The sequence below is a fragment of the Ambystoma mexicanum genome, chromosome 7p, assembly GCF_040938575.1.
Source record: "Ambystoma mexicanum isolate Mex_15411 chromosome 7p, UKY_AmexF1_1, whole genome shotgun sequence".
Taxonomy (NCBI): Eukaryota; Metazoa; Chordata; class Amphibia; order Caudata; family Ambystomatidae; genus Ambystoma; species Ambystoma mexicanum.
Genome location: NC_090939.1, coordinates 815740019 through 815767701, shown reverse-complemented (window position 1 = coordinate 815767701; position 27683 = coordinate 815740019). Strand labels below are relative to the sequence as shown.

At 47.7% G+C, this 27683-nt stretch overlaps 1 protein-coding gene across 4 annotated transcripts in view; it reads left to right on the top strand.

The window, feature by feature from the left end:
• Window positions 1-27683, top strand: part of PHKA2 (phosphorylase kinase regulatory subunit alpha 2) — an 840998-nt gene that overhangs the window by 518726 nt on the left and 294589 nt on the right. For all 4 annotated transcript variants that reach the window (XM_069636956.1, XM_069636954.1, XM_069636955.1 and 1 more), the window contains exon 19: window positions 18890-19059. In XM_069636956.1, coding sequence (XP_069493057.1) covers window positions 18890-19059 — 170 coding nt within the window. The remainder of the gene's footprint in view (window positions 1-18889; window positions 19060-27683) is intronic.

The following is a 27683-nucleotide window of genomic DNA, read 5'->3' as shown; positions in this document are numbered from 1 at the left end:
TGCCAGACTAATGTAACCCTCCGCACCCAACAGTGTACCCCACAGCATGAAGCCAGATCACCTGCCTGTCACAAGTGCACATACCCATATGCATGTGAGATTAATCCGAACAATGTTGGAACCAAGACTAACGAATGGGAGAGATGACCAATGTACAACATGCAAACGCAACCAAAAGTGGCACACAACATGGACAAAGTAGAAGCCTGTGTCGCCATAGGGGTGATCGGTAAGGTGGGTGTGATATGGTGCTGGGAATGTGGCCACAAACCAACTCACCTGCATTACAATGCACTGGATACTAGGGTCATCTATGCTATTTACTAGGTATTGCAGCAATCCCATGTGACACAGACCAACATACAGACATGGCTCCTTTGACACTACCACCACAATGACTTTGCCCCCCCTTGTGTCCCTCCCATGCAGGTGATGCCTGATACCCCTTGATGCCATGACTCATGACCCCCGTTAGGCACCTGCAAAACTAGTACGAGCATGCCTACAACCGTGCACACATCCAAGCACGGTGCACCATTGAACAGACTTTCGGACTGCTGAAGGCTAGGTTCCGCTGCCTCAGTAGATCTGGGGGTGCCCTCATGTACAGTCTTGCGAAGGTGGGCAAGATTGTCCTGGCCTGTGCCATGTTACGTAACATGTGCATCAGGCGCAACATTCCCCAGACATCGACATGCATCCAGCGGAGGTGGACGACGGCAGTGACAGTGAGGATGAGAACCCATTGTCACATCGCAGGGATACCATGGATGGCGTAACTCACGCTATCAACTGATCACCCACTACTTTTAGGCACAGAGCACATGCATAAGGCCTAGCCCATCGTCCACAATAAACACTGTAAAGGAAAAAAATCACACTCTCACGTAAATAATGAATGTTCAGTCATGATTTTATATGCAACACCCACTATATTAACATGAAAGAAGAAAATGAACAGGTGGACCAACACCCCATCCCCAGCTATCCCTCCCCCTGCCCCTACCCAACTATTCCTCCCCACTCTCCCTTCCCAAATAATCCTCCCCACACCCCTCCCCAAATATCCTCCCCAGCTATCCCACACAGTCAATTATAGATCAGTCCAAGACACACCCATGGCACATGTCTGACTGGTGGTGGGGGCAGCTGTAGTGGGCACTGCAGGGGCTGCCTGGGTGGTGGGGGCAGCTGTAGTGGGCACCGCAGGGGCTGCCTGGGTGGTGGGGCAGCAGTGACAGCCACAATGGGTGCTGACGTGTCCCGGGTGGTGGTTGTGCATTGACTTGACCGCCTTCCGTGTCTGCTGTCCTCCATCGCTGTCAGATGATGTGCCTGAGGGTTTAAGAAAGGCATGATGTTAGTGACCAATATGGCTAACAAATGCCCAGATACATGCAACATGGTGATCGTGCGTGTGCTGTTGAGGAGACATGCCGTGGTGCATGGCATGCTGCACTCATTCATGTGTTGTGCGGCCTCAGCTGCAGGTAGTAGGATGATGGCACATGCAACACAGCTCTACTGGGATTACTGGCGTTTTCACCCGCCCTTTGCTGGGAGCGGTGGCATGCGGGTCTGTCCGTGTGTAGGGTGTTCAGATGTGATGTGGGTGGTGTTATGGGGGGTTTGGGAGGGGCGAGGCAACCGTTGATGGCTGACCCAGTAGCAGGACCATTATGTGAATGGGGGGGGGGTTGTGGTAGGGCTGGGAGAGGCGTGGAAGGCCCATGCCGTCCCCATTGGATGTGTTGGTGTCCATGTGTGGGTGCAGGTGAGGGCTGCCATTGTTGTGCTGTGGTGGCAGTGGTGGCATGGCAGGCCCACATGCAGTCGGCAGTAGCAGGGTGCATGTGAAGTGTTCATCAGGGATTTCATGCACGCTTCTATGTCAGGGGACCTGGGTGCATGGGCAAGACAGTGCCCAGGTTGTTTGTGCAGGTGTGTGTGAGGGTGCCTGCAGGGTGTGGGTGTAACATGGTGTGCAGGTGACACTGTGAGGTTCCTTGTCAGGTAGCTGAAAATGGGTCATGCAAGGGGATAGGGCATGTGACTTGGTTGCCACTGTTTTGACAGGGTGGGGAGGGGCGGCAATGCTACTACTGGCTATAATTTGGGGATGGGGATTGTGCAATTGCCATTTCAGTGTAGTAGTGGTACGGGGTGTAGGGGGCCCAGGCATGTCATTTATATTGGGGCTTTGGGCCTCATCACGAGCTGGGCTGTAGCCCTTAAATGCGGTGGTAACGGTATTACCGCCGCATTTAAGGGCTGGCCCTATCACGAGTTGGGTGCTAAATCGGCTGTTTTACCTCCAGCTTTTTTCTGGAGGTAAAAATCCCTGTTTTTGGCGGTATTACAGCCGGCTGTATTAGCCTGCAATATTAACACCGAAAATTCCCCATTGGATCCAATGGACCCAATCAGAAATGTGGATTAACAGTTAAGGCCCAACCCGTGATCCGGTGGTAATACCACTGGGCCGGTCGGTGCTAGGGCTATTACAGTCGGCGGTATTACAGCCGGGAATACAGCCCAACTCGTGATGAGGCCCTTTGTGTACTCCCCGGCCGCGACTGGTGTCCCGGCTCCAGCCTCCGCAGCGCCCACTCCTTCAATCCCCTCCATGTGCAGCACGCTGCTGCACTTCTCCTTCCAGGGCCGAGCTGGATTGGGGAGGATGGTCCACCACCTGTGGCCATGCATTGCATGCGGGCAGGAGGTTCCTGACCCTTATGTGGAGGTCGTCCCACCGCTTGTGGCAGTCCTTTACAATAGCTGGGGTTGTCCTCACTGCTGCCACCTTCTGTGCCACTTGCTCCCAGATCACCTTCCTCGTCTGCTGGGTTCTTCAGTGCTGGTCCGTTGAGAACAGCTCCCCAGCATGCTGGACTATTTTGTCTGACAGCATCTTTAGCTCTGCCTCTGAGAAGCACGGCTTGCGCAAGCACAAGCCGTGTCTCAGTGATGCGTGATGTCATGTTGTGGGATGTGATTCAGCAGTCAGAAGGGGTGGATAACTACTGGTACCTGCAGATTGTGGTGGATTGTGATTTTCAAGATGGCCGATGGCCAGTTTCCTGTTGCGGCTATTTCCGGTCATGGTGTGTCAAGAACCATTGTTTCCGGTGCCGGTTCTTCTGGCATGCTCATGCCGGAAACAGGGATGCGCATGTGACCAGGTGTTCACCGGACATGGGTAGGCTCCTCGAACTAATGAAGATCCATCACCACCTTTTTCGAACATGCCAGACAGGGGTGTTGTTCGCAGGACCCAGGGGATGTGGCACGCATGCGCACAGGTGTCCACCCGACAGGTGTGGGCTCCCCAAACTAATTAAAGGTGCGTCATAACTTTGCAGACATGCGTGGTGTCCTACAAACACCTCCATTTTAAATGTGGACAGGCCGGACAGGCGTGGTGTCAGTAGGACACCTCCATTTAGCTGGCTTTTTAAAAATGGAAAACACACACACACAGCAACAGTATACATATAAAACTTTATTTACACATATAAATAGAAACAATTAAGACAGGGAAGGGGTAGCAGTAATGGAGATATATGCAGGGGAATTGGGGTTTTGTACAGGTTGGGCATCACGAGAGGAAGGGCTTGAGGTCTCATCGTAACGTCTCTGTTTACAGGGAATTTGTAGGGATGGTTGTCTGGGATAGGGGAAGGGGTACAGGTGCGGGTGGGGCAGTGATATTTTATTTTTTCCATAATATTTCCTTGTACAAAATCTTTTAAGTTGGCAAAACTGTTTAGCAATTGCTCCATTTTTGCATCCAGTCTGTCTAGTTTCATTTTCTTTACGCACATGCCCTTGTGGAAGAGGTGCATTTTCTTCATTTCCTGTATGTACTGTTAAAGAAAAAAATATCTGTCAGGTATACGTGAAGCAATGTGTATTAATGTCTTACTTTTCAGGCTGTGTTGTGTACCATTGGGGTTACTGTCTTCACTCATTTCATCATGAGAGAAATTCTCTTCCAGCCAATCTAGGGTGCTTACCATTTCTGAGTAAAAAAAGAAAAATCATTTTATCTACTATTGTACACTGAACAAACTGCGCAGTTATAGGACACAAATCGGTGTACTTACCACGTAGTAGAGCAGTTCCGCTCACAGTACTTTGCAGTTCTTCCAGTAAGAGTTCCTTCTTAGTTTCTATCTAAAGCAGCACTGAGGTAATTTTGTTAGAAGCATACGTTATTTTTCTTGTTGGTGCATTCCATTATGGTGCATACTCTATGCATTTGTTCTGTTCCTTTCATAGAGTTTGTAGACCTACTGTATTTTTCATTGTAATTCACTTATGTGTTGCTCTTTGTATATGTTTATTGTCTTTGCTGCATGGTACAAAAATGTAAGAGAACCCTTGACCTTTAGAGCAGTTTGGATGCTACTAGATGTCCATGAACAGTTGCATTGTCCGGAGACCCTGGGGCTATCAGCATGAGGGCAGGGGGTTCCGTATGTTGTATGGTACATCTATACAAATGAAGGATATCCTGGTAAAAACTATGAAATTCAGTGAAAAAAATGTATTAAAGGGATGTTATGGTTAAGTTGCGCTACTAAAAACCTATCAAATTCAGTGGAAAAACCTTTTTAAAGGGACATTATAATTACTTTGCACTAATAACAACCTATCCATATTATGGTTACAAGTAAACCAAAAAAATAAAAAAAAATTGCCAGTAAACTAAGCAACCATAACCTGCACCAACACTATGCACTGCAAGGACTAATGCCCATAACATCAAAGATGACATCACAAATGTCATTGATGACATCACTGATGACATCATATGTGCATTTACTTTGCATGAAAAGTCTGTACAAGGGATTCTTATTATAATGTTGCCACAAAACTGTCAGGGGTTATTGGGAGAAATATCATGAGCTATGTAGTTCATTAAGCAACGCATTACTATAAACACCATTGTATTACGAAATTCTTTGTAGTATAGGGACCTACTCATGTAGAAACATAGGCATTGTGTGCAGCATACACCATAGTGGTGAAATATTCATAATCTTGACATGTTGGATAGTAAAATGATAAATGCTTTTGTATTAGAGTTTTTTGCACTGTGAAACATGTAATAAGTAGCTTATTAAGCACCACTTACTACATAATTGTACTACTACAGACAAAATATAAAGAGAGCACAACACATAGAAATATCAGCATGTACAGGGAAAGGAAGTCAGCAAGAAAGCAGGAGTACGACTAGAAAGTCTTCATAACGTAACTGATTATCTTGATGCACAGAAATGATTGCTGTGTTTTAAGCCTGCTTCTTCTCTAGTATATGTATCATATGATATGACTGGACCCTTAGGAAACTAGTGTAAGAACAACACATACACATAGGAGCATGTACAGGGAAAGTAAAGTGAGCAAAAAAGCAGCAGTACTACCAGAAATTGTTCATAACCTAACTGAGTATCTTCATGCACACAAACAATTGCTGTATTTCAAGGCTGCTTCTTCCCCCATGTATATGTATTATATGATTTGACTGGACCCTAAGGTAAGTAATGTAAGAACATATGAAAAGGATAAGATCTACAAATATAGTACCTTTTGCATTTTTAGTTCCTGACTGTTAGTGAAGAAAACCACCTGGCCTACATATGTCAGTAAAGAAAACAAAGGGAGCCAGACATGGATGTCATGATTGATGTCATCAATGGCATTTGTGACGTCACCTTTGATGTTAAGGGTGTTAGTCCTTGCAGTGCACAGTGGTGGCGCGAGTTATGATGGCTTAGCTTACCATAACTGCCACATTTCTGGGGGTTTTTGGTTTTCTTGTAACCATAATATGGATAGGTTGTTATTAGTGCAAAGTATCTGTAATGTCCCTTTAAAAATGTTTTTGCACTGAATTTGATAGGTTGTTAGTAGCGCAACAAAGTTTTTTCACTGAATATATATATATTCAGTGAAAAAACTTTGTTGCGCTACTAACAACCTATCAAATTCAGTGCAAAAACATTTATATATATATATATATTTCTAAGGCTTGTGGATCTGCTTAGAATCACATGCTTTGCATAGGCTGACATCTAGTGTTGGTTGTGGAAAATTGCACATGTTTTCTAAATCCGAAAAGGGACATTGACTGGGCGTGTTTGTAATATTATCCCCAGTGTGACGTCTACTGTACCCATGATGCCTCACGTGTCGAGGTCCCTCTGATTATTTTGTTTCTGAGATGAATGAGTATAAAGTGTATGCGTGGAGAATAGGTAAGTTGTGACGAGGTGTAAAACATCTATGATTCACCCGAGAACCTTCAACTCCAAGATGGGAGGAAGAGAGGGTGCATGTGAATCTAAGCAGATACAAGCATCCGAAATACAATTACAGTAAGTAATGTATGCCTTCTGAGGCTTGTGGGTCTGCTTCAAATCACATGCTTTGCATAGATTACCGAGCAGTACTTGGAGAAGGTGGTGGGGTGTTTGAAGGTAGAGATACAAATAAACGTTTTTTTTTCTAAGTGGTTTAGTCTTTTGAAGGTAATACATGACAGCCCTTCTGACATCTAAGATATGTAGGTTCCCTCTGCAGCATTTTGGGGTTTTAGAAGAGAGCAGAAGGTTCTATGGATTGATTTACATGGAACTTTGAGATGAATTTTGGAGAAAAGCGTGAATGTGTGCCTGGTACCATCTTGTCTTTGTAAATAATGACAACAGGATCTTGCACTGAAAGAGCTTGTAATTCACGTACTCTCTTTATTGATGTGATGGCGACAAGGAAAGCAGTTTTATATGTTATATGTTTAAGACTGGCTTTTTGTATTGGCTCGAAGTGGGCCCCCATGAGCTTCGTAAACACAACATTCAAGTCTCAGTCAGGAGTTGAATTTGAAACTGGTGTGTATAATGTTTTTACACCCTCCATGAATGCTTTCACCACAGGCACTTTGCACCACAAAACTTTACTCCGTCATGTGGCTTAGGCTGAGAGAGCCGCTAGGTGCACTTGTAGGGAATTAAAGACTAATTCTGAGTCTAAGAGATATTGTAAATAGTGTACTATATGTGAAGATGAACAGTTAATTGGGTTGAGGTTATGTGATTTATACCGTACAACAAAGCATTTCCATTTGTTGAAATAGCAGTGTCTTGTATTAGGTGTATTTGATTATTTTAAGATGCCTGTATACCTTTGGTTTAGGTTTAAATGACCAAACTCTATGACCTTAGGAGCCAAGCTGCTAGGTTCAGTGTCTGAGCGCATAGGTGGAATGTTGTTCCTTAGTTCTGTGACAACATGTTGTATGGGCATGGTAGTTTCATTGGAGGACCAAGAGGCATCTTTAGTAGGTGTGAAAAACATGTTTATCACGCCCGCATAGGAGCTACAAGGATTAAGGTCACTTGTTCCTTGTGTAGCTTGTGAACTATCCTGTGGAGAAGTGGAGTCGGGGGAAAAGTTTATGCAAATCTCCCTGACAAGTTCATTAACAGAGCGTTCCCCTTGGATTTTGTCCGGGGAATCCTAGATGCATAGTCGTGGCATTGTGTCTTCTCTTGTGTCAACATATTGCTATTTGCGGATGAAGCAGTATTGTTGTTTACAAGGAGAAACTGCCAAGTATTAATGAATCAAAAACAAAAATTAGGTTCTGTTCCAGAAAATCTCTGCCTCCTTTGTATATTGAATTGGAGGGGATCAAAATTGAAAACGTGGACTTTTATGATTACGTGGATGCAGTGGTGTGTCCAGAATCTTTTTAATGGGGTGGCCCAAGTGGGGCACTGACCTATGCAGGGGTGGCATGAAGAACGAGCACGCACACACACATAATGTTCATAGTTTAGGATAATGGAGTGGCACCTGGGATGGCCAATCAGATTCCATGGGTAGCGCGTGACACCCGAGGCTGCTCCCTGGAAACATCCCTGCCTGGGTGTTTGTTTTGATAAAACGGACTCATGGAGCTCCCAGATTCAAAAGTGTAATCTAACCTTGACTAGGAATCCTGGTACCCTGCTTGGTTTTTCACATTGTTTGGAAATGTAGCTATTGCTGCTACATTGGAGGCCTACAGGGCACATGCCCTTTTTGCTACCGTTTATGCTGCTGAGCTTTGGGGTGGTGGGGGTGGGGGGGGCGGGTAACTATTCTTACAGTCACCAAAAACAAATGTTTTAAAAGACTACTGGGCACCTTGAACACACCAGTTAATCTCGAGTTGGGACAGTCATGCATCATCTACCATGCCTAATTAAAGCCAGTTCTAGTTTGGATTAAACTGTGGACTTGCCCGGTGTTATGAGTTCCTAATAAGGCAGTGAGAGATGTCTTAAGCAATAATCATTTGAAACTCTGGGCATGGTTTAAACATGTAAAAAAGGTTCGAACAATGATTTGGCTCAGTGACTTTTGGTTTTGTCCAGACACCTTGACTCTAGAGAATCTCCAAACTGTAAAATCTGTTTATATGGAGTGGGTACCGCTGGACTCTGTGTTTGGTGCGCTCTAATGAACACAAAAGTGTGTTCCACTCATACCTACGAAATAAAAGCTCCCTTGGTTTGGAATGTTATCTTACTTGGATCACTAAACCTTTGGAGTGATCCTTGTACTCTAAACTACGATTGGGTATTTTCCAATTTTTGTTGTCCCTGCTTGAGATTTTTAAGATGCAATGGCTTTTACCTCTTTTTAAAATAACTTTTGAAAAACACCAAATGGTATCTTTAAGTCTGCAACCTTTGGCTCTCCAGATGTTTTGGACTGCAATTCCCATCACACCTAGCCAGGATAGTAAATGTTAAGTGATCATCGGAGTTGTAGTCCAAAACATCTGGAGAGCCTCAGGTAGCAGACCCCTGCCTTAGGGTTTATGCAGTCTGACGGCTGGAGATATTGTCAAAGAGCCATTGCAAACTAGCTTTTTAAATCATATTTTATTGTTTCTTTCTCTTGAATTAATTGCTAAATTTCAGATCAAATAGAGATGATGTATTTTAATATTTTGTGCTAGCTGGCTTGCACTGAAAAGTACCTTTTTACATTATCTTGTTTCTTTTTCTTTTATGCGTTAAGTGTTTGTAATCTTCTGAGTTATTTGTGTTGTGAGATGAATGGATTGTTCTTGGTAATGTTTCTTGCTTTTATGGATCACTGTTAACAAAAATAAAGCTATATGGTGATGATATGCGCCTTGCAATGTTTCTCAAAAATCGCATTCGATAACTAACTTCTCCAGCATGGGGTATGGCATGGATTCACATGCTCATGAATATTCTCCGTCGTCAGGCTGGGAATCCTCGGTAAAGAAAAAATCAGTTTCAGCTTTGTTTCTGAACTGTCTTTCTCCAAGACAGTACCCAATCACTGGCCTCTGGGTCATACTGCCCCCAGCCAATGACTGCCCTCTACCTAAGCCCTTCCTCTGGCAGCCATCTTCAGATTTTTACTGCACGTTCAAGTGTTGGGAGTCCTCGTGCTGTAGCTCTCGAGCTTTTACTGCGTTTTGCAAATTTTCAAAGAGATGTTATCTCATTCTTCGGTCAATCGAGCCTCAAGCTCCACCGTTTCCACTTCCGATCAACGGGGACCCATTTCAGATTTTTCTACGCCCCTCGAGGACGGAATTTTCGTTGAGTTTCACTTCTCAGAGGCTTCCGGAAGGTCTTTGAGGCCTACCCCACGTGGACATTGCCCAGGAAATAGGAAACACAACGCCCGGATCCAAGCTCTTCAGGGGCTGCCCTGGATGTGGACTGCGGAATGTCTTCAAGGAGGATGAACATTCTCGATGTCTCTACTGCCTTCATGAAGACAAAACGCACGTGGAGAAGGACTGTGCGTTTTGCAAGAACATGTCCGAGCGGACGATGAGGGATCGTCGTGCCAGCCTCAACAACTGGCTGGAGGGGAAGAGCCCAGCAGCGGGTGAGAAAAAGAAGTCGTCCGAGCATTCTTCTAAGTCCTTTGAGGGCACTCCAGCGACGGGGCCCCAACAAAAAGCTAAGCACAGCGAGTCCGCGGGCACCAAGACCACCGAACGGTCGGGCTCCTCGGCTGCCAGGCAGGGCGCAATTTCACCAACGCCATCAACCACGAGCCAATGCTCTGGCTCGGGGAAGAGGAAAGCGGAGAACCCGGGTAAGCTTCGGGAGAAGTCCTATTCGATCCCGATGACAGCTGAGGGGGAGCGAGGTGGTGACCCTCCCCCCAAGGTGAAGGCCTGAAGCGTCTCCAAGGTCGTGAAGGCCTTGATTCACCCGGCTCAGGCCTCTATCGAGGGAGTCGTGGCGGCCCTGGCAAAGCCTGTGGTGGCTACCCCAGTGGAGGCGACCTCGGGGCTTAGAGTTTCCCTGCCACCGCAGAGGGAATCCTCTTTTCAGCCCATCGATAAGACCCCCGTGAAAACCCCAGTGAGAAAAGAGGGGGGGCCCGGTGGCCATCACGGACACGGATACAGCCTCTGAAGAGGAACTGTCTGCAGTCGTGAAGGTCCTGAACAAGAAGTTCGAGGAGGTCCGGTCCCACGGGAAGGATCCCGAAGAGGTGGACGAGGAAAGCGACGGCGGTGGCGACGAGGAACACGTGGAGGCGGAGGATTCCACTCTACAAACGTCGCGCCTGTCGCAGCCGGTCCCTGGGCCACAAGACAACTCAGGGGGGATGTTGATGGCGATCCAGGCCTTGTGTACGGAGATAAGGACAAGGTTGCCCTTACCACCAACAGAAAAAAGCCCTCGAAACAAGCGGAGGAGAATTCATCCACCCACTGTTATGAACTGAAACACAATGGATACAGGAGAATGAGTCAAAGGTCCTCGTAAAAGGATACAGACTGGTAGCAATAAAGGATACACTCGAAGTCTTCTTCCAACGGAAGATGTCAGAGGTAAGGCGTAGTGTATCAAAAGAGAACCTTCTAACTAATGTCACTCTCTGACTAGTAAAACCCACAGTCAGATAGAGCTATTAGTGGGAAGGGCGTGAGTGGACCAAGATTCACCAGGCTGTTGATAAAGAAGAACTAATTTAGAATGATGATTGAAATGAAGGACAATAAAAACCTATGTTGAACACACTAACCTGGATGTGTAGCCAAGGAAGTCTGAAGAAGCCCGAAGAATCCAAGGAAACAACGGCAAGGAAAGGGTAGTGAGGGATCTAACCCGAGCGGAACGAGGGCCGCACTAGAGACGGGTTGGTGCACACACAGGAAAGTGTCCAGAGTCCAGTACACGTGTAGGAGAGTAGGAGAATCTTGATCCAGGAAGTACAAGTCCTTAATACACTAGAAGCTCGATGAGCGCAGGATCTTGGTAGATGAGGCAGAGCAGGACTCTGCAGGGTGTTGGTGCTGCCTGGTAGACAGCCGGAGGTAGAGCGGGACTCTGCAGGGTGTTGGTACTGCCTGGTAGACAGCCGGAGGCAGAGCGGGACTCTGCAGGGTGTTGGTACTGCCAGCCGAAGTCTCTATACAGCAATAGGAAGCTGCAATGTGGAGCAGCAATGGGGCAAGCTTCCAATAGAAATAACAGGAAGATGCCACGGGTAAATGGTAGGACTCCGTTTGAACGAGGAGTGAAGAACCGCGTGTGAGCGTGGAAGAAACAGGCAACTCAAGGAAAGCTGGAAGTTGCCGGGAGCTGCGTCGGAATACGGGAAAGCAACCGTACCTTAGGAGATAGAAAACGTCTGCGAAAGGCAGAAGTAAGCTCCGGAACGTGAAATGAGTAACAACGATCAGAAGCGTAGTTGCAAGGCTTCAGCTTCGTTAAATGGAGTCAGCTGACGTGCGTAGGACACACGTAAACGTCATCGCGTTGGTCATTTGATCCATGCATTTGGATTAGCGTCTCCCGGATAACTTCCATTGAGTGTAGAACGGTCTAGCCGTTCTCAAGGCTGAGGAAGCCGGAAAACAGGGACGTTTGAGTTTCACAACGGAGCCGGGTGGAGAGGGCGGAGAGGTAGGCATGACACCCACTCCTTTCCAAACTTCTCGGCCTGCACAGCCTTCTTCCCCTTCTCCTGATGTGAGGGATGATACAGGAACAGAGACAGCCGCGACGGAGACGGATGACGACGGTGGTGACGACGGGATGGACCTTCCATCACCACCTGCTCGGGCCTCCCCTCCCGACTAAATTGGCTCCTTCCACGCCATGATCGCCAGGGCATCCGAGCTCTTCCAGCTCTGCCCCGTGGAAGAGAAGAAGGAAGGTTTCCTCTATCAACGACGGGAGGCCAAAAGGGAGACATTCCTCTTGTTCCTGTTACTCAACGACATCTGGGACGAGAGGCTATTGCTCCTGAAGAACCCATCGACAGCCCCTGCCAAGAGAGACCGGTATGAGAAGAAGTACCGGGTTCTGGATTCCGCCCCCATGTGCCTTAGGTCACAGCCTACCCCGGACTCGGTTGTCTATGCGGCAGTGTCACGCCCCTGCGGAGACCATGGTCACTGTGGCATAGATGGTCTCTTAGACGGATTGCGGCCATCTTTACTCCCAAGATGGCCGCCGCTACGGATGGTGTGGGTCTAGATTTGCACCAAGACAGCGCGGTGGAAGGACCGCCCCCCGGCTCCGGAGCCGGTTCATCTGTTCCTGCAGACAACGCGCGGACGCGGTGCTACTCTTCCACAACAACGCTTCGTGAGTTCGATACTAGGATCTATTGCATACTAGTTTGTTCGTCACTCCTTCTGTGTAATTAACCCCTTTTCACTCAGCTATTTTCAGACTTGACTCCTTCTCCCAACTCTTGCACGATATCGGAGACTCGAGTGGACTCTCTCAGCCTCACTCGTTGCAAGCTGAACCTCACTGATCGGTTCGCTAGTGAGAATCTCTCCCTGGCGAGCGGTACGTGATAATTGATAGTCAGTCCCTAGTAGCTCCGTGGGTTAGAAATAGACCCAGAATTGACACCTGATATTATCTCACCTCTGCAGAAACAGGGATATGCGGGGTCCGATCCGCAGCTTTGAGATTTAAGAATCATTCTCTTCCGGGGACGTCCTTAAGGTTACTCCTATCCGCGTCTTATCGGAAGATCTGCAATATAGCTCGATAAGTGGTATCCCCTTTCCAATCAGGTACTCGTTTTCTCTATCCATATTCTGCTTTCTAGTTTCCCTTCTCAAACTTACCACTTTCCTCTGTCTTTATTCAGACGGCTCTCCTTCAGCGGATAGTCCGGGTACCAAGAACCTCTCCAGACAGACGACATCCATCCAGAGGCCATCAACACAGGGTTTTCTTCCCCAGAGGGTTTCCCTCGGGTCCTTCAACTCCTTACTTCTTGTATTGAGGGCGGAGGAAGGGTCTCAGGGAGGCACTCATTCTCTACCCCCGTCGGAATCTTTCTGAAGAAGGCAGCTTAGGAAGGAGAACGACTGGTGTTTCTCTAAGGTAACCTTTTGGTGTTATTCAAGTTTCTTGTAATTTGTCTAATTATTACAGGGAGCCAAGAAGAGAGCGGCAGGGGCGGCAGCGTCAACTTCGACATCTCCGCCAGACGGCGAAGGGAAGAAACTGGACCCCATGGGACGACGGGTCATCTCGTCGGCGGTGACTACCATTGAAGCGGCCAATGCCCTCGGGATTGTGGCCCGCTACGACAGGGAGCTATGGTTTAAGATCGCTCCCCTACTGGATTTCCTCCCGGACGACAAGAGGGCTGAGGCCCTAGAGATCCTACAGGAGGGAGAAGTGGCGTCGGACCATGCCATAATGGTGGCCACGGACATTGCAGGCACTGGCTTCTGCCAGATGGGCAACAGCGTTTGCCTTCGCCGGCGAGGTTGGCTCAAGGCAACCGATTTCCATCAAGACGTGCAGACCAGGGTCCTGGGCATGCCCTTCGACGGGAACAACCTGTTTGGCAAGACATTGGACGAGTTGCTGCAAGCCATCAAGGCCGACACGGAGACGGCTTGTGCCTTAGGCGTTCTTCAGCAAAGACGGCCGCCCTTTCGGGGCTCCGGAGGCAAACAGGGTGCCTCCAAGGGATTTGGTGGCAGCTCCTCGACATACAGCCAGGCGGCTCGCTCCTCGTCGCAGGAGGCCTACAGGGGACGCGGCAAGCAAGGAGGATCTCGTCGTCGTCGCCAAGGAGGCCAGGGCGGCAAGGCCGCCGCCAAGCAGTATTGAACCGGCAGTAGTGTCGGGCCCCCACCTGAGCACCCCGGTGGGAGGCCGGCTGGCGAACTTCGTCAGCGTGTGGGTGTCCATCTCCACTGACAGTTGGGTGCTGGATGCTCTGGCCTGCGGGCACACACTGGAATTTCTAAGACAGTGTCCCCGTATTCCACCTGTGGCCAGAAAGGAAAACCACGTCCCACAATTACTACTGGAGCTACGAGTGATGTTAAAGAAGGGAGCCATCGAGCTCGTCCCAAAGAGGCTCCGGGGCTCCGGAGTATACTCGTGGTACTTCCTCTTAAGGAAAAAGATCAGCGGTTGGCGACCCATCCTGAACCTTCTTCGTCTAAACAAGTACATCAGGTCCCAGAAGTTCCGGATGGTTACCCTCCAGCACGTGTTGGGACAACTGGAGGAAAGCGACTTCCTATCGTCGTTGGAGTTGGAGGACGCCTACTTTCACATCCCCATCTTGAAAAAACATTGAAGGTTTCTGCGATTCGTAATCCAAGGCCCTTCCCTTCGGACTGAAGTCAACGCCCAGGGTGTTCACGAAGTGCCTGGCACCAGTGGATCCACCTCTACCCATAACTGGACGACGGGCTCATCCGGGCATATTCAAGGGAACTCGCCATCGAACACACAAGGAAGACGTCCAACTGCTCACGGACCTAGGATTTTCGATCAACTTCACAAAATCCCACCTGGTACCGTCGCAAGTCGGCCTGTTCCTGGGAGCCAAGCTCGACACAGTGGCGCGACTAGCATCTCCGTCGGAGGAGAGGAAGAAGCCCATCCTAGGCAAGGTGCAACGGCTGTCAACCATGGACGTGGCCAAGGTGAGGTCCATCAAGTTCCTGCTCGGCATGATGTCCTCCTGCATTTACCTTGTGTGCCTTTGCAGACTACGGATGCGACCACTGCAGGAGTTCCTCGACGCCCGTTGGATGCAAGCGACAGGCAACTTCAAAGACAGGATCTCACTCAATGAGACCTTTCGACAAGCGATCCGGTGGTGGGGCACCCGCGCGCATTTTACGGCGGGTATGGACTTCCAGACCCCGGCCCATCAGGAGACGTTGACGACGGACGCCTCCCTGGAGGGATGGGGGTCTCATTCCGGAGATCTCCACGCAAGAGGCCTTTGGCTGCCAGAGGAGAGGTCACTACACATCACCGTCCTGGAGCTCCGAGCCGTGTTCTGGGCCCTCAGGTCGCTCCTTCCGTCCCTCAAGGGCAAGGTGGTGAGGATTTTCACCGACAACACCACGACGATGATTTACATCCGGAAGCAGGGAGGCACCAGATTCCCCAGCCCTATCCAAGGAGGCCCAGGATCTGTGGCATTGGGCCGTAGCCCAAGGGATGTTTCTGGTACCCTTCCACCTGGCCGGAATAAAAAACACCATTGCCGACGCACTCAGCAGGGAGCTGCGCTCGTGCCAGGAGTGGGAACTGTGGCAGGATCAAGTGGACATCCTCTTCCGACGATGGGGCAATCCCCAGATCGACCTGTTCATGATGGCGGCGAACACCAAGTGCCAGAGGTTCGCCAGCAGGTTTCCCCATCCGGGGAGCATGGGCGATGCCTTCTCATTCCCCTGGGATGGCCTGTTCCTGTATGCGTTCCCTCCATTGCCGTTGCTGCTGCGACTCATCAGCCAACTCAAACGGTCCCGGTGCAGGATGATCCTCGTCGCACCGGCGTGGCCAAGGCAGATCTGGTTCACGGACCTTCTGGACTTGTCAGCGTCCCCCCCAGTCAAACTGCCGACGGACGCGGATCTCCTCATCAGAGAAGGAAGCGTCATCCTCCACCACGATCCGGCGTAGCTGAACTTGCAGGCCTGGCTCCTGCAGCGTAAAGGAGTTTATGAAGGGACTGTTCCACTCATTCCCGCCGCTGAAGGCTCCGGCCCCGGCGTGGGAGATCAATGTGGTGCTGTCCAGGCTCATGGGGCCGCCATTCGAGCCGCTGCATTCGGCGCCGTTGAAGTTCCTGTTGTGGAAGATGGCGTTTCTTGTGGCCATCACCTACGCACGACGAGTGGGAGAGAACCAGGCCCTCTCCTGTAAACCTCCATACTTGACTTTTCACGATACGAGGGTGGTGCTGGGGACGCACCCCTCCTTCATGCATAAGGTGCCATCGGACTTCCATCTCAACGAGCCCTTGGTGTTACCTGTTTTCTTCCCGTCATCTTCGTCGCCGGCTGAGAGGACTTTGCACTTGCTGGATGTAGCAAGAGCGCTGAAGTTCTACGTGGACCGCACAAAGAGTTTTCGGATGACATCACAGCTGTTTGTGAACTTTGGACCTGTGAACCAAGGGAAGGCCCTCTCGAAGGCTTCCATTTCCAGATGGCTCTCCGGCTGCATCATGCACTGTCACCGGTTGGCAAACCTACCGTTGCCCGGCCGTCCGAGAGCCCATTCGACCAGAGCGATCGCTGCTACCACGGCGTTCCTATCTGGTGTGCCCCTGCTGGACATCTGCAGGGCTGCTACGTGGAGGTCGACGCACACCTTCATGAGATTCTACTGCCTCGACCGGGATTCCAGGGAGGAGTCCAGAGTCGGCCAGGCAGTGCTGCGCAACCTGTTCGTCTGAAGGTGGGCCTGGTGAGGAGGTAAGAGATGCTTAATGTTGAGTGATGAAATGCTTAATGTTGAGCCTTGCCACCTCCCGTGGTTGTGCATGTGGGTACTGCTATGTATTCTTGTATTCATGAGCATGTGAATCCATGCCAGACTCCATGCTGGAGAAGGAACAAGTTACTTACCTGTAACTGTTGTTCTCCAGCATGGGTCTGGCATGGATTCACATGCGAACCCTCCCTCCTACCCCTCTGCGGCTCTTCACTTGGTCCTACTGCCACTTTACGTGCTACCAAATCTAAAGATGGCTGCCAGGGGAGGGGCTTAGGTAGAGGGCAGTCATTGGCTGGGGGCAGTATAACCCAGAGACCAGTGATTGGTTATTAGGAGAAAGACAGTTCAGAAACGAAACTGAAACTGATTTTTTCTTTACCACTGATTCTGAGTATAATTGGCATAAACAGGCAATATTTACAGTGCTGCTTGTTTTTAAAAATACTGCCATACTCATTAAGAAGAAATGAACCATGCACATATGTTGAGAACCTGAGAAATACAACAGCTTGGGCCTCATTGCACGGAGGGGACCTGAAACGTGGTCACATCTGTGCACACAGCCCCCAGACGTGTAATTTTCAATATTGCCTAATATTCTCAGTTGCATTTGCACCCTTATAACAAACATTTTTGGAAATGCATGGCGAGGGGCATTTACATGCACTCGTATGCAATCTGCCAGCTTTTAGCGTGTGTAAAAGGTGATCGAATTGTATACGAATCCAGATTCTGGCATAGGGGCTCCCTTATTTGACAGGCAGAGTAGATGGGACTGGCGGGATTGTACTTTCCCCTGCTCCACCTTTCAACTACATGAAAGTCGCTCAGAGCGGTGAAGGAGGCATTAAACTGCAAATAAATCATGTACTCATAAATTGGCGGTGCAGCAAAAGTGCACGTAAAAGTGGTGGTAAATCCATTACCGCCACTTTTCCAGCACCAGCCCCCATGGGCAAAAAACAGCCAGTATTACCTGCACCAGTATTACTAGTGCTGGTAATACTAGCAATTCCTGCCATGGGAGTCCTATGGGTCTCCATGGAATGGGGAATGACTGTTGTTGCCGGCACCTGGAATATCCCGGTAATATTGGGTTATAAGGCGCCAATATCGGTAGGTCTGTTTGCCGGTATCCCGCCGGAATTACAGGCGGGATACCGGCAAATTCATAATGACCCATAGGCCCTCATTACAAGTGTGGCGGTCCAGAAACAAGGGAGCCAGTAAGCTTACCGACACCCTTGTTTCCAGACTGCCACACTATGAGTCTGCCTCCCGGTCGCAATGGCCCCGTTAGGCAGATTCATCATGGAAGTACCAGCATCATTAGTAATGATGCCGGTGCTTCTATGGAGCCATTCCCGTGGAGTCCTTTACGACTAATATTTTCCGGCATCTAGCTTCCTGGTCCGCTGGGAGCTGTAATGTACCAGTGGCACCGGGAAGCTAGGTGCCGGCAACGGGGTTACAAGGTCGGCGGCAAGCTGCCGCTGCTACCAGCGGGTTACCGCCGACCTCGTAAGGAGGCCCATAGTCTTAATGCTTCCTATATAACCGCAGGCAGATTTAAACATGTGGCCTGTTGTGGGAGGCCTGCGTTTCTAGCGCTAGACTTTACGTGACCTCTTGGCGCGTAGCAATTATTGGTGATACAAAGATGAAACACACGAAAAGACACTGAGCTGAGCCCCGTAATAGCTAGGTTTCACTGGACCTAATGTGACCTCTCTGTGACCGGGTAACATTTCAGGCAACACTAGCAATAACAGATTGTAAAGTGAAAGTCTGAGCTGCATTGTGGCCCTGAATTGGGAGCTTTTTCCCGTTAGGCTTGGCTAGTGGACCAAAGATGAAAAGAAAGTCAGAGGGGCGCACCCCTGATTTTTTTCAGGGTACATCTTTCTGAGTTTTGGCTCCATTTGGTGAATTACCTGAAGTGCATAAATATTCCAGGTCAGTATTTGCCTAGTCTCTTTTGTGACTTGGTATTCTTGCACACCATATCATTTTATTGATGCATACTATTTATTAAATAGAGGTACATGGTTTCCCATGTCTCATTGTTTGTTCTCTGTTTATTTTAGGGTCCAGTTGGGCAAACTCTCTGAATTTCTTTCTACCTCCTTCCACACTCAGTTGAGCTTCTTGGATCCAGACTCTGATGAGAAGCTGTGCGAGGACCCCACTGAAGGCTACGACAGCCCTGAAAATGAGTCAGATATAGGTGGCTATGCAGAAATCATGTATGAAAAAGGTACGGTGTGGCTGGTGTGGCACATTAAAATACCTTTAATGTGACATGCAATAATTTGGGCACATCTATCTGCTGGACGGGAGATGTTTACCCTGTCAGGAATCACCTGCCCTTAGCGTAACACTAGCTATTTTATAATGGATACTTTCCTTTGCCAATCCACCTTTTAAAGTAGCCTCAAGAACTAGGCTGTCACTCCAGAAATGGTTTCCTGACTTGGGCACCACGTGATGCTATGAGTACCCACCAGTGCACCCCAGCTTCATCATAACTAGAGTTAGTGTATTTTGGTCATTCTAAGTGATGCGTTATTTTGCCAGCCTCCTTCCTTAGTAATTGGGATAGATGTGATGCTTATAAGAGCAATCTGCCATCCCTGCTGGTAGCAATCCTAGGAAGTCACTTACAATTGACTTGTTCTAAAAATTATTCTGACCACCGGAGTTGAGTTTCATTGTACATTGATGTCAAATGCCATTTTCCCCCTCAGTTTGTTCTTCATTCCCGTTAAATCCTAAGGACTTACTTACCCGACTACTTCATTTTTGACAAAATGTAATGATAACATTGTCAGTTTCCTGGTCTGCGCAATTAGCTGGATTATATTTTGTTGGCCACACCACAGGTTCCTTCTTTCTTGTAGTTTTTTCTGCCCATGGTTATTTTGTTGTAAAATGTGGGGTCCTATTTTAATACACATGCCGCAAAGGACGCGCACGCATATGAATGCTTGCATTCATCTTATGCTGGAATAGAAAGATTGTAAATGACTTCAATCCAGCACTCCACTAAGTCAATGATTAGTATGGGATGCCCAATGGAAGCCTTTATTTATATATTTTTATGTCAAAGTTCTTTAAATCTGGATGATTAACCCTTATATAACACCCCTCTCCTTGAATCTCCCCGACCTCACTGAGCCAAGAAGTAGGTTTGTTTTACAAATTAAAAGGTTTATTTGAAGAATTGAACAATATATATCTATATATATATCACACTTTTATGAATAAAATAATATCTGAATAGCACACCTATGAATATGAACGGTAATCAGCAATGGGTAATATTACAATATCAACAATCTCTTTAATCAGTTAGGAGTAGGAATGGAAGAATAAGGTAACAGGGAATACTTTTATGGTTCAAGGAAATGCAAGACAGGAAAACGCAACACAGAATAAACTTGATATGGTTTCAATCAAAAGACAATATGATCACTTTTTCCCCTGTGACTACTCACTCCCCCCACTATGCAATATGAAGAGATGGAAATGAGGGCACACAGGTTTCAAGAATACACTCAACAATGCAGTTCAATTCCAGTTCCCCCAGCAAGCGTAGAGAAAAAAGGTATAATTTTAAAACACAGGCCAAAAATGCTTTTGAATGTGATGGGAATGAATGGGAAAATATGCTAAAATGATTTTAATTCACTAAAGGAGATTCAGGATTAGTGAGAGTTACTTTGAATTGGTTCAAGTCAACACTATCAATGATTCATGAATGATTATCAGATTGAAAACGAATTTCAGCAGTTGGTAACAAGAAACAGCTATTTTGACAGGTGGTGAAATGGAGATAAATTGCAATTTCCGCGATTACGGAAAAACTATATAATGGAAATGTCCTTGTAGGTTTGTTGGAAAGCTTAGGATCTTAGCTTCAAAATGACAGTTAAATTTCGGTTCTAGGACATGCGGTTCTAAAGTTACAGAGGTTTTTGTGAAGGTAGATTTTTCAGAAATAAAGTCAAGATTTCAAAAATGACAGATCACGCTTTAAAGATTTAGCAACAAGGATAGGCTTAGACTAAGGAGCTATGAAGAAGCAAGACATTCAACGGGCAGCCACCAGAACAGGGCGCCTCCGCTCTGATCTCTGTCCGTCAAAACACTTGTCCCTCTTCAGAAAATATCAGCGCGAAGATGATTATTGCTACAATTTTCACAAACAATAGAATGAGAAGAATTCAGGATGGACATAGGATTCTATAATGCAGTTCTGGATAACTGGAATGGATGGAATAGTATTACTTTAAACTAAGAGATGACTATGCACAGTTCTAGACTGGATACTCACTCCTAGGCTTTAGAACGGAGTGGGCCTCGTCAAAGATCTGGTCAAGGGTTTGGCTTCACTTGCCACCGGACAGGTCTCAGGCACTCTGGGTTCTGCTCTCAGCACTGCACTGTGGTCTGGGTGGCCTCTCGAACTGGATCTGATGGGTTCAGGATACAGCTCTGCTCTCTGTTTCTGAATCTGGGTTCTAGCACAGGGTTCTTGGCTAGAACAGCAAAACAGCTCAGCCAGGCTGTTGGATTTTGAGATGCCCCTTGGAAGTTTAGGGGTTAGAATCAGGTTGCAAAAGATTCTGAAGGCCTGCTGCAAAGAGTTCAGTTTGGGTTAGGCCTCTGCTTCAGGGTTCTAGAGTTTGGTTCTAGAGTTTGGATCTAGATGATCTGGAGTCTTCCTGCAGCGTGCTGCTCCAAGAAATCAGTTGAGTAGTGGAAAAGTCTGTCCTGTCTGTCCACACAGACCCTATTTATGTATTTCCAAAGTGGGTGTGGAGGCTGATTCGACAATGCCCAACCCTCTAAGGATCTGATAGGTTAGAGGATTTCCTATCCCCTGATTGGAGAAAGGATCAGCGTGTCAGAAGGAGTCAGAGTGATGCTGTGTTTATGGTCCAAAAGAAATCCCTCCCTTTTGCTTTTACATAGAACATCTATTTTTCCCCAAAAACATATTTCCCAGATACACAAATTGTTGAGAATACATAATTACATGACAGATTACTTAAGGTACATTTCTGTTCAATTCTTATCTTCCTAAGAGCTTTGGTTCAGAAATGACAATTATTTTCGCTTTTGGTGGGTTTCCCAATATTATTTCTGCACCAATTTTTAGACATGCCTGCACACCCCACCTGGGCACATTTCTATCATTTTTCCAGTTCTTGGCATAAATACAGTAGCTACACTATGAATAAATTCCGGGGTTTAGCCTCAGAACATCGCACAAAGTCCAGCTTAGTCATAAATTGTGAGGGAATTTTTCATCTTCACAATCTCAAAGTTTCACATTTTTGTCAGTTCGGTACACTTTGTTATAAGCATTTTTATAAAACATACATTTGCTTTCAATTCATTCACATCTCAGTCTGGTCCGCCTCCTAGAGCTGGGCTGACTCAGAGGACATGTCTTGTTTCCTGCCAGCAGTTTGTGGTCAGTTACACCCAAATTACCATTCACTATTCAGTCCAAGGAATCTATTGTTCCTTTCTCCGGGGTGCACAGAAAATCTCCTCCCCTCTTGATTAGCATGCCAATGCGACATCCTCCTTCTGGTGGGAATGACAAGGTGTGAAGGGTTCTCAGGGGAAGCAAACCTTTTGGAGTTTTAACTGCATCAGGTTACTTTCTGATCAATTGTAACATAGTTCCTTGTGAATAAAATAACATTTATAAACTTAAAATAAGCAACATATCTTTAAATAAAGTCTTGTTCAACATGAAATCACTGTGTGGCACTCTTATGTGACATTTTGATGGAATTCTCTTCTTTGGCATATTTAACTTCTGAAACACCAGTTCTCCTGTTAGAATTATAAATCGCCAGCACCTGACAGAGGCGAGTAACGGTACTACACCCATTTTGACAGCTGTCTTTCCATCAAGTATCTTTAAAATAGGATTTTGTTCTGAGAACATATGATTCTTGCTGACATTGTATTGATGTGGATTCTTGCAGTAAATGATGTGGGACACCCAACAAAGAGGTTGGATCTTTTAGGAGATTTGTGAGCCATGATTTTAGCAATTTTTGACAATCAAGAAAACGGATTTTCAAACAGCTCTGTGTTTCTTTTTCAATCAGCATTGCTATTTCCAAGTGGTTTCAGGCTACTTTGTGGGTAGCCCAATGGTGGTTTTTGGCAGTGATCTCCTGTGCTCACTAAGATAGGCAAAAGTGGATGGTGGCCTATTTTTCAAGTTTTCACTGCGCAATTTCTGGTGATTTCTAGCGAGCAACATGCTTTCCAGTGGCCATTATGTTGTTTCTGCTGCTAGAAATGCACAGTGATGTTGCAGGGCTTAGATGAGTGGGTTGATACATCCCACACGATTTAGAGGGGATTAGTAAAGAGGAGTCTTGGTGCTGGTACAGGAGGTTTGCAATAACCTAACAATTGTGGGTTCCTATTATCAATACTGCATTGTCTTCATGGAGCCTTGTCTCAGTCCATCTAATCATAATAAACACTAATAGCACAGCACAGTGCTGACAATAAGGTGGGTCCCTGTCATCACCCATCTCAAATGTATAGCTGAAGAAGGAGCTGTGGAGGCAGTGGATCCACAAGCCAGATTTATTTAGGCAGCATCTGTAGCTACCATACCACTATTTATACCGTATGTGTAATTAACCTTCTGCAGTTTCCTCTTGTGCACAGGCCCAGTTGTGCGGAAAATGAACATCAGAATGCCTGTTTTCTCTTGGCAAACAAGGATGTCTCCCTGAGCTCAGGCACTGTAATCATGCCGGTGATATAATTATCCTTAGAAATAACAAGCCAGTTCAGAGAGCCTGTACCATAGATCGAAGTCTGCCGTTTACCACGGACTCTTGCTGGAATCTCAAGGTAAGGAGTCCCGCACTCGGGAACTACCCCACACACTCGCAAAAAGGCGAGACCGTCTACGCACACGTACTCTACCTAGCGTATTGGTCACTCTGTCCATCCCCACAAGTGCACGCAATGCACGACTACAGTCGAGAACCTTACCTACAACTAACCGAAAGGCCACCTCCCCAGTACTGCATCTATACCACAAACTAATCCACACAACGAAGCTGACCCCACCTATCAAGCACCACCGTGAGCCATTTGCATTGGATACAATGTCTAAGACTCTTGTTAATGTGTCACTCACACGTATGAATGAAATTACCGCTATTTGCAATTCTTCTAACACTGCCTTGCTACCTAATGATGCAAATGCCACTTTATCTGTGTCTATGACCCCAGAAAACATGCCCCCACTGGTTTGAATGAAATTACCGCTATTTGCAATTCTTCTACCACTGCCTTGCTACCTAATGATGCAAATGCCACTTTATCTGTGTCTATGACCCCAGAAAACATGCCCCCCACTGGTTTGAATGAAATTACCGCTATTTGCAATTCTTCTACCACTGCCTTGCTACCTAATGATGCAAATGCCACTTTATCTGTGTCCATGACCCCAGAAAACATGCCCCCCACTGGTTTGAATGAAATTACCGCTATTTGCAATTCTTCTACCACTGCCTTGCTACCTAATGATGCAAATGCCACTTTATCTGTGTCTATGACCCCAGAAAACATGCCCCCCACTGGTTTGAATGAAATTACCGCTATTTGCAATTCTTCTACCACTGCCTTGCTACCTAATGATGCAAATGCCACTTTATCTGTGTCTATGACCCCAGAAAACATGCCTCCCACCGGTTCGGATAGGCCACCCCCGACCATCAATGTCACCCCTGAACCGCACCTCAAATGTGCCCTCATCAACGCCCGCTCCATCAATGCGCATGCACTAGACATCCACAACCTTATTACCACCCTAGATCTAGATCTTCTAATGGTCACCGAAACTTGGCTACATGAAGCCTCAGGCCCCGCCCTATCCCTCGCTCTCCCACCTGGCTATGCCATCACGAGACAAGATCGCATGACCACTGGAGGCGGTGTCGCACTCATAGCCAAAGACTCAATCACCATCAGAAGGGCTGACAAAACTATCAACAATAACAGCGACTACCTTCAATTAAAACTCACCATCTCGCACCAATGCACCATCACCCTACACCTCATCTATCGACCACCAGGCCCCCTAGGAGACTTCCAGGCCTCCATCACCCACCTCCTGGCGGACAACCTCAAAAAGTCATCCAAAGCCATTCTCCTTGGAGACATCAACCTTGGCCTGAATGACGCCAAAGACCCTACAGCCAAAGCACTTGACACAGCTCTAGCCACCCTAGGATCGTCAACACCATCAACAACCCCACACACGCCCTAGGCAGATCACTAGACTGGATCGCCCACCACAATTGCCCCATCACAGTCACAGGCAACACCCCCACCCCATGGTCCGACCACCACACCATCACCTTTAACATCCCCACCACTACAACCACATCCCACCCCCCTCCTCCCTTGCCTCCTGCCCTTACAAGGAGTGCCCGTCAACTGACCAAAGAAAGACTCCTACCCTTCTTACAGGGACCTGCCTTCACAGCCCCATTCTCCAACGACCCGGAAACTCTGGCAAAAAATTATGATACGGCCATCACAGCAGCAATCAATACCATCGCCCCACTTAAACTTCGGAAAACCAAACCCACTAGACACGCTAATGCGTGGTTCACCCAAGACCTTCTAAAACTACGCTCCGACAAACGGGCAGCATTAGCTCTTTGGCAAACATCACGGGATGAGAAAGACAAACTCAACTTCAAATCCCTTGCAATTAATTACAAGAAAGCCATCATTAAAGCCAAAGCTAAATCCTTCGAAGAGAGAATTGCTGAGGCCAAGTCGAACACCAAGGAAATGTTCGCCATTTTCAGGGAACTTGAGAACCCCACACCCACCCCCCAAAACTTCACTAAGGACAAAGAATGGTGTGACAACATCCAAACAGCCCTGCGCAATAAGATCAGCTCTCTCCAAGCCAAAATCTTGAACACCAAACTAACACTCTCCACCCACACTACACCCTCCCCACCACCACTGCCCCCATCACCCACTGAGGCCCCACCCACCTTCTTGTTTAAAACCGTCCAAGAAAATGACATGATCAACATTATGAAAAACATAAAACCCTCCAATTGCAAAGGCGACCCCTGTCCTGCCTCCATCATCAAAGACTGCGCAGACACCTTGGCCCCTTTTCTAACAGCCTTCGTCAACGCCTCCTTCACCACTGGGAGAGTCCCCGCCTGCCTAAAGGAAGCATGGGTCCGACCCCTCATAAAGAAACCCACACTTGACCCCACCTCCCCTAATAACTACCACCCCATCACCACTGTCCCTTTCCTCCTCAAGATTCTAGACAAAGCAGCCTACCTGCAGGTCCAGCACTTCCTCGAAGAACAGAACCTCCTTGGACTGAGACAATCCGGCTTTCGCCCTAGGCATGGGACAGAGACCGCCCTACTCGACCTAAAAAACCAAATGGACGACGCAAGGGACCAAGGCAAACCTGTCTTGCTCCTTCTCCTGGATCTGTCGGCAGCTTTTGATCTTGTAGACCACGACATCCTCTGCCACCACCTCTCCTCCACAGCCAACTTCTCTCAAGAAGCCATTACATGGATCGCCTCCTTCCTCCAAGGGAGGACCATGCAGGTCTTCTCTGACTTAGCCACTGCATCACCCTCTATCATGCTATGTGGGGTGCCCCAAGGCTCCTGCCTCTCCCCCACCCTCTACAACATCTTCACCCGCACCCTCTTCCTCATCCTTGACGCCATGGGCATCTCTTACACCAACTACGCCGACGACACACAGATCCTTCTCACTCTGACAGGCGACTATGACACAGACTCTGCTACCCTCAACAACATCTACAACACAATTCAAATGTGGATGGCTATCAACGGCCTCTGCCTTAACTCCGACAAAACTGAGCTCCTACTCGTAGGCTCCCCTGACACCATCAAGAAACTTGACGCTCAGTTCAGCCATTTCACCATTGACTCAATCACGATCCCAGTACTTGACACGGTAAAAACAGTAGGCGTCTACTTAGACTCCAATCTATCCATGACCAGACAAGTAAACGCCATTGCCTCCTCGGCCGCTTACCATGCAAAACTCCTTAACGCAATCAGACCTTATCTGTCAAAAGACACCTGCACTAACATAGCCAGGGCCATAACCGGCTCGCGACTTGATTACTGCAATATTCTTTTCCTTGGGACCTCCAACAAAAATCTTGAGAAGCTCCAAGTAATACAGAACAGTGCCCTACGCGCTGCACAAGGCATTGCCAAGAGAGAGCACATCACCGCTGCCAGAAAAGCTTCCCACTGGCTCCCCATAAAGGAGAGGATCCTATTCAAGGCTCTAAGCATCACCCACAAATGTGTCCATCTTGCCGCCCCAATGTACCTTTCGCAGAGGATCCACCTGGTCTCCTCCACAAGACCCACTAGATCACCCTATGCCAGCATGCTCTCAGTACCCAGGGTAAAAAGGACCAGAGCAGGGGGCTCCAGTTTCCCGTACCTCGCTGCCGTACACTGGAACACCCTCCCTAGCTCCCTGCGCTCTGAACCCTCACTGACCGCTTTTCGGAAAACCCTGAAAACGACCCTGTTCATCTAACAATTACATGGCCTAGCCCTCATAATTGTATTGTATGATGTATTATGTGATATATCTGATCACAGGTCACTGCCTTACTGTAACCCAAGGCACAACCTGCTCACATTGTAACTAAGTCTTCCTTGCAAGTAACAGTGCCACAATGCCCCTGGGCTGCCTGCGCGCTATATAAATTTAATAAATTTAAATTTAATTTAATAGGTGGAAAGCACCACACCGTCTGTTTCAGAAGATGGGAGGAGC